This window comes from Schistocerca gregaria, chromosome 3, assembly GCF_023897955.1.
Source record: "Schistocerca gregaria isolate iqSchGreg1 chromosome 3, iqSchGreg1.2, whole genome shotgun sequence".
Classification (NCBI taxonomy): domain Eukaryota; kingdom Metazoa; phylum Arthropoda; class Insecta; order Orthoptera; family Acrididae; genus Schistocerca; species Schistocerca gregaria.
In genome coordinates, this window is record NC_064922.1 from 244096742 (window position 1) to 244108135 (window position 11394).

The 11394-nt window shown below is 41.1% G+C and overlaps 1 protein-coding gene across 2 annotated transcripts in view; it reads right to left on the bottom strand.

Moving 5' to 3' along the window:
- The window catches only part of LOC126354093 (transcriptional regulator ATRX-like), a 479559-nt gene that overhangs the window by 163552 nt on the left and 304613 nt on the right, over positions 1 to 11394 (bottom strand). For both annotated transcript variants that reach the window (XM_050003480.1, XM_050003481.1), the window contains one exon: positions 4710 to 4847. In XM_050003480.1, the coding sequence (XP_049859437.1) occupies positions 4710 to 4847 (138 nt within the window). The remainder of the gene's footprint in view (positions 1 to 4709; positions 4848 to 11394) is intronic.

Here is an 11394-nt window from a genome sequence, read left to right on the forward strand (position 1 = left end):
CTTTCGCCCTCCTTCCAAAATTTCATCACTGGTGGGATCCGTTAAAGACGATCTGGGGCTTCGTAAACCAGGTGTTTACAAAATTCCGTGTGAATGCGGCAAATCGTATACAGGGCAAACAACACGAACTGTGCAGGAACGCATTGTGGAACACCAACGGCATACTCGCCTTCTCCAACCCACCAAGTCCACAATCACCGAACATTGTATTTCCACAGACCATTCCACGAATTACAACAACACAAAAATTTTGGCCAATACATCAAACTTTTGGAGCTCGATTATCAATGAATCTGTGGAAATAAGATTGTCTGACAATGAGACTATCATCAATCGAAATAGCGGTTATCAGCTGAATTCCGCTTGGAATCCTGTTATAGAGAAACTTCGTAGTCGACGTAGTTATCTGCATAAAGATGGAAATCGACCTGACACCGATACGCCAGGCTTTCACAGTGGAGGGCGCAAGGCGCAGCGCACGGAGCTGTTATGAACGTGCATGCTGAGCAGCGCATGCGCAATGTCGCCTCAGAAGGATATAAATAGCAGAGATCAGCGCGTGCTCGCCAGTACTACTACAGTGGCACTCACCTGAAGATTGCCAGAAGATTCTGTGCCGAAATATCGTGGCAGGAAGTTACTGATATCCGGCAGTTCTCCCGTGTTTTTATGATTTATTGTTACATATCTGGCGACAAGAGCTGCTTTCAAAAGTGCTGTCAGCTTTGAAAGTGCGTGAAGGGCAATCTTGACATAAGTTACTGAAAGTTGCCAATAGGGTTCTTTCAGTGCTAGATTTGTATGTTGTGTGGCCTTCACTTCACCAGCTACCAAAATGCCAGCTGAATACAGTCATCAACCAACATGTTTACTCAAAGACAGGACACCTCAATGGGCCACAGCATTGTATTGACACTCACAGCTACAGATTGCCCGTAATAAAAAGTCGTGTTCAACATTCTTCTCTCTCTCAATCTCAAGATCATAGCCAATTTCAAACTAGCTTTACTAAAATCTGTATGTTTCATATCTAAAGCTCAGAACGGTACATAACCATGTGATTATCCACAGAGTAAGGGCAATATGGATTAGGCGTGACAGATCGCAACAACTACAAACAGTGCCATCAACAATAGGAACATCGTTTCGCAACTGCTCAGAGTAGGCGACACAATGATAAAACACCATATATACCAACACAGAATCTTCTCAAATTACCCAAGCACTACCACCTCCAGCACACACTACAGGGGCACAGTACTTACATATTTCTGTCAGAATGTGTGTGTTTGATTTTCTTGGTTCCTTGATTAAAATGCACTTTTTACTGTGTGAAAATACACTTTTTACTGTGTGAAAATACATTTTTTCTGGGTGAAAACACACTTTTTTCTGGGTGAAAGTACTTTTTTCTGTGTTAAACGACAATATGCTTTCCAACAAAGCTGTAAAACGTATCCATCTCTTGAATGGTAAGGTTTCATACACAAACATAAAACTCACTGGTGCCTTAGGAAACAAACCCAGCAAAAAAAAAAAGGAAAATTTTTGCTGTGAGGCAACATGTACACTGTATATTTTTGTATTACAAAAGCATAAATACGAATTCCCATGAATACAACATGGTAGTTTCTGAAGCACTTTAAATCGAGATTGCACCGCATGATGCGCTTTGTTCTGCTAATCATAGCCCACATGAAGTAATTCCGCTAGCCAATAACAGCACATATTTGGAGCCTAGGATACATGATGTTGTCAGCCAATAACAACATCACAGTTAAGTAGGTTGAACACACAAATAGGAAAAGTTTAATGGTTTAAATTAATATACACACTATATAGCTACAATAAAAGCTAAGCTTTCACATATAATATTGGTATTTTTTGACTGGTCTTAACCTTTAAATATAAATCATGATGGCATAAATAGCTGGTCTTCTGGGCCCAAAATTTTTCTAAGTGGCTGGTCCTCAAAGTGTCAATTTTGAGTGAAAGTCATACGCTCTGTGATTTAAGAAATTCATCGCATATTACTTTGAAAGTAATGCCTCTCAAACGACCACTCGCAACATTTTTTTTAAGATAAGATAAAAATGTAACCAGTTAGAAATCATGTTCATTGAAAGCAGCTTGTTGTTATTAAGTACTGTGTAGTCTTCATCCTAAAGCCTTTGACACATTTTTCTGTCAGTAGAAGCTTCTGTGTGCACAGGATTTTATTGGTGTAAACGGCACATTTCCTTTGCAACTAAAGTTTTATTTTGGAATTATTCTCTGATTAACGTTTTACTGCTATAGTATTATTCTGCAGCAGTGGGCTAAAGAAAAAGTCTGTGTTAGAGTAAAATTCTTTGTTTGAGTTTCATTTATTAGCAGTCAAAATAACAAAAAAATTAATTGGAAACTAAAACAATGAACAACTCCCAAAATCTAAAAAATCCCAGGGTTTTCCCAGTATGAAACAACTCTCAGATTTCTCAATTGTACTGGGATGTATACCCTAGTTCACTATCCTGCATTATGTTCTTCTAACCAAGTGGTGGAAATATAAGAGTTTGTAGTAACAATATCCATCTTTGATGATAGCTAACAAGAGCTCACTCGACGAAGTTTATGAATGTCACAGGGGCGAGGAACAGGGAAGATAAACAATGGAACAGACCCATGAGGCTGAAAGCTAACGGGCTGTCCACCAATGATCGGCAAAGTGTCATATCTGCATAGTTCCATGAGGCGTGGTGAGCACATGGGCAGTATACATGCAGATTCTGTGAAGCAGTGCCCTTGGGAGTGGCAAATGGAAGTACAGTGACATACAGGTACTGTTGGTCCAGACTGTCCCTCTCCTCAATTGTGATTCAGCGTAGATCCCTCAGAGTGGGTGGTGGGTCACGTAGTCCATAAACAGCCCTTTTCAATCTATCCCAGGCATGTTCAATAGGGCTCCTGTCTGGAGAACATGCTGGCTACTCTAGTCCAGCGATCTCATTATCCTGAAGGAAGTCATTCACAAGATGTGCACTATGGGGCTGCGAATTGTCATCCATGAAGACAAATGCCTCACCAATATGCTCTCAATAAGTTTGCACTATCAGTCAAAGGATGGCATTCATGTATCGTACAGCCATTACGGCACCTTCCATGACCTCCAGCGGTGTACGCTGGCCTAAAATAATGCCACCCCAATACAGCAGGCAACCTCCACCTTGCTACACTCGCTGGACAGTGTGTCTAAGGCGTTCAGCCTGACAAGGTTGCCTCCAAACATGTCTCGGATGATTGTCTGTCTGAAGATATCGGTGAAAAGAACATGATGCCAATCCTGAGCAGTTGAGTCAGCATGTTGTTGGGCCCATCTGTACTGCAGGGTGTTGTGGTTGCATACAAGTGCGGACCTTGTCATGGACATCAGGAGTGAAGTTGTGCAACATGCAGTCTATTACACACATTTTGTGTCGTAACATGACATTCTGTGATGCATGAAAAGCATTATTCGACATGGTTGCATTGCTGTCAGAGTTCCTCTGAGCCATAATCTGTAGGTAGCGGTCATCCACTGCAGTAGTAGCCCACGGGCAGCCTAAGCGAGGCATGTCATCAACTGTTCCTGTCTCTCTGTATCTCCTCACGTCTGAACAACATCGCTTTGGTTCACTCCGAGATGCCTGGACACTTCCCTTGCTGAGAGCCCTTCCTAGCACAAAGTAACAATGCAGATGCAATCGAACCGCAGTATTGACTGTCTAGGCATGGTTGAACTGCAAACAACATGGGCCGTGTACCTCCTTCCTGGTGGAATGACTGGAACTGATTAGCTATCGGACCCCTCTTTCTAATAGGTGCTGCTCTTGCATGGTTGTTCACACCTTTTCTGAACAGTCAAAGGGGCTGTGTCTGTGATACAATATCCTCAGTCAAAGTCTATCTTCAGGAGTTCTGGGAACAGGAGTGCTGGGGGTGGGGGGGATGCTTGCATAAGGGAAACACCATTCCAGCCCCAATAGTCAGCAGTTGATGACAATGGCAGAGACAACTGCTGAAAGTTCAAAATTTTATCAAAAATGTCTCTGAGCACTATGGGATTTAACTTCTGAAATCATCAGTCCCCTAGAACTCAGAACTACTTAAACCTAACTAACCTAAGGACATCACACACATCCATGCCCAAGGCAGGATTCGAACCTGCGACCGTAGCTGTCGCGCGGTTCCAGACTGTAGCCCCTAGAACTGCTCGGCCACTCTGGCCGGCAAATTTTATTCAAAATGACATGGTGTAAAGACCAAGAAAATCTTATGAAGATATTTCAGTTCACTGACAATAAATTGTTCATAGCAATTATTGTATCAGAGAAAATTCCCATAACACAACTACTTTCTAAATTCATATACAAAAGACTTTTTGTAGTTCAAACAGCCACTTGAACTACTTCGTTAAACTGTGTATATATAAACATACAAAATATTTCATTATATCAATGCTGTATCTGTAACAGGCTGAGAATGTTTTGCCACACTGTCAGAACAGGCCTCACTACTAAATGGTGATCCAAGTAACAATGTATGCAGTTCAGGATAGAAATTTTAAGCATAAAACGGGCACAACAAATTATTAATGGAACCACATGTAGACCAAACCTTTTCTTTAGCAAGATCTGTAACAGAGTAATCTACATTTTTCAACTTATTTACTGCATTTCACTGGAACTTACACTCATTAAGATTGTTTTGTAATGGGGTTCCCGTCAAGACAATGCGCCGTAGCGTTCTGATTTTCCGTAGAGCTTTGGAAATGGCTGAATTCTCATTTTTCAACAGGTGGCCTTCATCACACACTATTAGATCAGGACCTGTAAAAAAAGTTTATCATGCTTTATGTGTCATAATAATCACAAACTGAGATAATGACACTATAAGATCATGAATATAGAACAAACAATCTGCATAGAAAAAGTTTTTGCCATCTTTATCAAAGGAAAATGCAACCAAGAAAATAAATAAATTATTCATCAAACTTGCTGGCAGGTATTTATCTCCTGTACTGTAACAGACATGTATGAAAGTGATGACAGTATCCTAGATTTTGGAACTATTAATTTTATGTGTGTCTATTGGCAATATTGAACATTTCACAGTCTGAAGATAGTACTGACCAGCAATTCTCACTAATGTTTTGAAAGCTTTTGTTACCCTTTTGACAATTTCTGAGATTGGCAGATCCAATAAGGCTATTAAAAATTACAATAAGCAACTTCACACAAGTTCTTTTTATGCTATTCCTATTTTAAATTTTTCAATAAATATTAGAACACTGAATTCAAAATTCACAACAGTACACCTAACAATACTGTTGCTAAAGAGTAGATGTTACTTGTAGCAGGGGGAAAAAAAGGTAAGTTATTTAGGCCTAGTATTTTCTGTACAAATATAGGGAGTTCATTAAGACCAGGGATTAATGCTCTATGGGGAATTACTCTTGAGGCGTACAGCTTCAGTTCTAATTTTAGGAGACAAAATTTCCTGTTTTGCCTGTCAGTCAGTGAACTGAACTCACCATTACACACATTTTCACTCTTCCCATTCAGATTTGGAAATGAAGCTTACATGATCATCAATATCACTACTGTCCATTTAAACTACAAGAACAACAATAACAAGCAGGAAGTATACTGCTTCTAAAATGAAACATTGGAAAATCCCTCAAGAAATGTGAAAATTCTGGTTGAGAACTCAAACAGCCTCAATAAAGAAACAAATACCAAATGATTGTAGGGGTTATACAGTGCATAAAATAACTAACAGTATATAAATCATTAATCATCTTTTGTAAATAATTCAACGTAACACTCATTTCTACTTATTTTAGAGCATTCCCAAGAAAAAGGAGGAGGAGGAGAAGGAAGATGTGGGAAAGGAGAGGGGGAGGGGGGATAGAACAATGGATTCATCTTAATCCACCATTGAATTAATCTTGCTTTGATCATGTTGCAAGAACAGTAGGAACTGAAGTGGGGCCATGCATGTCAATATAAGGAAAAACTTCGAGACATTGACACATGTCATTATTTATTGGCTATTACACAAACTTTCAACAGAATAGAAACTAATGTGTGGCAAAATGTCACCCAAGGAGTGGCTTCTCAGACAAAGTGAGAACCATTAGAATGAAAATATATCAAACGTGAGAAGTACAGTTTAGAAGAGATGATATTTCAACTAAACTTTGGAAAATCAATATGATTTTATGTATTACTGCAACCAGCATCAGACAAGAAAAATTAAACTTCATTGAAAAATATTTCAAAAGTTTAGTACAATGCTGGAATTCCTAGGTGGTATAAAAGCAATGGAAAGTATAATGATAACCTCTGACTCCATAAATTAAAATGTTAAGTGGTGAGCATCAACAAACACAAAAATGGTAATGGAAAGTATGGATACTATGTAAGTAATTTTAGGAGTAAAGGTAACAAACCAATGTACATTAGTGGCAGTGAATCACTGAAAGGCATATGAACAAGACCTTTTGGATGAATTCGCAGACACACACACACACACACACACCTACTTGTATGGTTACGTTGTTGTAGTACTGCATTTTAATTGTGGTGAGGGATTGTGAAAGGTGAAGTGGGCAAGGGGAGAACGGAAGTGGAGAGTGGGAGGGAGTGTTGGACAAACAAACATTAACAGGTATGTGCTGAGATTGATCCAAAGCTTTTTAGTTACATAGGTTATAATGAACAAGAATATTGTAAATGTTGGATAAGTACTGGAAAATCACTTTTAAAGTGTAAAAAAGTGCTTGGGAAATGCATTCCTTATTTCAGAGCACTAAAAAAGGTAACCTAAGCTAAGGCAGATATTGTGGCTAAGTGATTATAGCCTGGAGAAGCAATCCATCAGTGATCTTATCAGCTGTTATTTTATTTTATTCCTGCAGATGACATTTTCTAACACAGCCACAAAGTTCTTCTCCGATTTGCACATAGTTATTTTAGCTATTTGCCTGTTTGTTATCATCTTCCTACACCTCCTAATTAAAAAACCTGCAGGCAGAACTATATCTGCCTACACTTGATTCTGAAACTGTGGACTGACCTTGAACTATTTCTGCTTTTTACTTTTTGCATGTAGCGCTCTTCAAGTGAACTATTTTATCAGCCACCACGGATCTCTCCTCAGTTATTATTACTTTTGAGACTCAGGTGCCTGATTACTTATTAACATCCGACAAGATAACAGATCAGCATTTCAAGAAACATTTCCTTTGTTGATACAGGGAACTCAACTGTTGACGGACTATTCCAAGTTCTCTAAGGTAAGACACACGCGAGACAGATTAACACGATTTGACTGTATATGTGTGTGTGTGTGTGTGTGTGTGTGTGTGTGTGTGTGTGTGTGTGTGTGTGCGTGCGTGCGTGCGCATGTGCGGTATCTCTTTTTTACCAATGTATGAAGTATATTTAGGATGCATTTTGTGTTAGTATCGTATTTAGTGTGTATGGGTCACCTGCATCAATTTTTATACAATTTAGCAAGCTACTGATTCATCACAACATGATAACCCCAAGCTGACAGTACCGGTGATCTCTTTGCTGAAATGCACAAAGAATGCAAGTCTGTGATTGTTGTCTATACAATCAGAAACAAGTATCATCGCTTACATACCGGACCTGCAATGAGTCGGCTTTATTGTCACAGGACTGGTGACAGGAGTTCATACAGTACACGTTTGCTGAAAATATATTTATTCACCACAAAACTATAAACCAATACTAGACGAAATATATACTGAGTGCAATGTCTATTAGGTGGTGATTGCACTAACGGTGTTGCACAGTAGTTCCACTCTAAAACTGTCCTGGAGGGCATACACTCCTCAGTGCCATTGCATCTACGATCACGTGATTGTGGGAGAACAATAAATGCATGTTTGAAATGAAACACACTTTCTTGATAATCGTTGGCAGAGTGTTCTTTACAGGTGCAACAAAACAGCAGTGAAAATGAATGGAGAGCATCAAAATACTTCCATAAGCATTGAGCTTGACGCAAGTTGTCTGTAGCTTGCAGCAATAGACTTTGTTTGTAGCTTGCAGCAATAGACTTTGTTTGTTGCTTTTTACTGACCTATGCCCATGTGCACCAAACTCTTTGACATAATTTTGCCTGTCAGCAACTGTGAACATTGACAGTTCCCCGATGCAGATAACTTTTGCTAGCAGAAAGAACCTCTGGTCCTTGTACGCATTTCTGTGGCACAACTGCCACATAGCTCCCCCCTTGGCAAGCAGAGCTCAGGAGCTGCAACGAAGCACTGGCATTCAGGTTGCGCCTGACTTGGGTGACAGATGTTTGAGTTTTGCAAGCATCATTATGATGTCAGCACAAGTGCAATGGTGGCTCGATGGTCAGTGATGATTGGGCAGAGGTGCGTGATGTCAGCATGCGGGATCAACTGGGTGCACAGTGGGAATGTCCTCACGCTGCTGGCCAGTGACAGCAATGGCAGGCAGCACTAGCTGCTGATAGCAACAAGTGGCTGGTCTCAAGGCTTTGAGTCATGCAGAAAAAAAAGACACTGATAGTAAAAGGTAATGACATAATTTGTTCATGACTGCACATTGTTTGGAAGGACACAAAATGTGTTAATGAGTTGCATTATTAAGAGTTCAAAGACACACTCGGTCACGAAATCATGTCATGGGATTTGATGCAATGTCGAACCCAAGATAGCAGAGGCACGGAGATTATGCGAAGTGTCTACCCTCATGCAAGTACAGTGTCGTCGTAACTTAAATGCAGTTCACAGAACTCCAACGCACAAGCCCGGCAGTCCGGAGTTTGATGGGTAAGAACACAAAAACTGGTAATGGAAATTAATCTTCTTTCAATGCCCTACATGGAAGATCCACAAACATGTGAATGCGAGTCCAGCAGCTGTGATGGATAAGCAGCCTGTTATGCGGGAGCTGGTGCCTGAAGTTAGATAGGAGAAGATATGCTGAAGACGCGGTCCACTAGAGACATGTTTATAGCAAGAGGCAGCTAGGGCATTGTTAATATGCAACATGGGCATTTGAAATGGACACACCTGCCAGAACGCGTCATGTCGTCTCCTGGCAGCTGTGGTGGGGCTGGCCCGGGTGCCTGAGGTAGGTGTGGCCTGGGTGGCTGAGCAGGCTGTGGCTGTTCCAGTTGGCATGGCAAGGTAGGGTGGGGCTGAGGCACACTTTTTGGCGTGATGACAGCTGGTGGTATGCATGCGTCATTATCAGCCACTGGTGTGGGCTCTGTCTGACTGGTGGTGGGAGAAATGTCATGTGTTGACAAGTCTTCTGCTGTACCAAAGAAGTGAATGGCAGCCAGAATGGTCAAGAAGCAAACAGCATTGATTCCAATGACTGGTGCCTTTGTTGGCTTGTTGTTGCACTTGATGTCAAGTACTGTCTCACTGCAGGTGATCACACAGTGTAGCCCTGAGTAAGGTGACTGAAGTGGCAGCTGTAGCACGTCACTGCATAGTATGACATGTGTACAGTGCTGTAGATTGGGATGTACAAATACTTTGCTGGTGTCATGCTGGGTCTGTGACTGTGGTTGCAGGTGGGCTATGAGGGTGCGCAGATGTCCTGTCAGGGTTGGGGCTGAAGCATCTTCTATTGATTTCACTCACAGAACGAGCAGCAGCAGCAGCAGCAGCGGGAGTGCTTTCATACAGGCGGCATTGTGACTAAGTTAGGAAGGCTTTCAGTGCTCAATGGAGCTGCTCAACCATGCCGATAGACAATGGGTGGTAGCTGGTAACCACAAACTGAAGCAACATGTGTGGACAGTGTGCAGTCAAACTGGCAGCCACAGTCCTTTGTGACGTGACTGGGGCAGCTAAAGCATGCCATCCAGATGTTGACGATGGTAGTGGTGTCCACTATGGGTGTCTCCTCTGGCCTGTGAGTGAAGCAGTCCATCACTGTCGGCAGATAACACTTGCCTTGGGACATAGAGAGAGAGCCTTCAATGTCCGCATGGTGATGATATTGAGGCACGGATTGAGAGTGGGCGACAGGACTGATCGAAGGGAGGCTGCTGAGTAGAGCACCTGGATGCTGAGAGATGGTGGGTATTGATTCCAGGAGAACTACAGGAGTGAAGGATGTGCTGGAAGGATAACTCCTATCTGTGTAGTTCAGAAAAGCTGATGCTGGAGGAAAGGACCCAGATTGCACTTGTTGCACAGCAGCCACTGAACGTAGGGGTGTTACGTTCAGCAGCATGTTGTGCTACTTGTTCTCGGTCACAGTTTGGCTATACAGCCTGGACACCTGTGGACACTGTGTATACAGTGAAGGAAACTGCCTTGCCCACTACACTGAAGATCTCATGAGGATCTTCACAGAAATTCATTACCCTCCCAAACCTAGTCTGCAAACAGATTTCTCATGCCATATCATAGCACACCCCTAATCCTTCCTCCACCAGGGTGTATACATGGACAAGGAAAGAAAAAAAAATTCTGGATTTCCCGGTAAAAAATACACTTTCTCTCGGATGAAAATACATTTTTTCCGTGTTAAGTAACAGTATACTTTTCCTCGGAGCTGTTAGACTAATCAATCCTTTCAATGGTAGTGGTTTTATACACTGGCTTAGAATTTCCCAACAGTTTAAAAAACGAAACTCAGGGGAAAAAACACATTTTGGAAAGATGTCTGATGTGCAGCAACATGTACACTGCACATTTTCATATTATGAAAGTATAAATTCGAGTTCCACTGAACACCGCATGTTACTTTCCGAAGGATTGAACTCAAGATTCCGATGGGCTTTTGTAAGCCAGTCGTAGCTCATGTCAAGCAATCTCGCCAGCTGATGACTGCGGAGATTCAGAGCATAGGACATGTGAAGTAGTCAGCCAATAGCAACATCACTGTTAAGAAGCGCAAACACACAAATAGGAAAAGGTAATTAATATACATAGTGTTGCTACAAGAAAAGAAAAGCTTTCACATATAATATAGGCCTCTAAGATTTATAAGCTGCAAGAGAAGCTATGCCGTCACACATAAAGTTGATATTTTTTGTGCGAGTTACACTTTTAGATAGATCACACAAATGTGCCAGTAAAATTTTTAACAATGATATAAATGTCTGATCCTTTGAGCTCAAAAATATTCTAAATGGTAATCCTCAAACATCTGATTTTTGAATGAGAGTCAAACGCTCTGTGATTTTAGAAATTCATTGGACATTCGAGCACAGAGTTCATCTCGCAAAATAATAAATTTACTTTGAAAGTATCCCTTGCAATTTATGTTTTATATTCATTTTTTTTTTTCTCTCATTCGTGTTTCATTGCTGCAATATTATTTTGCAGTAGTGCGATACAGTAAT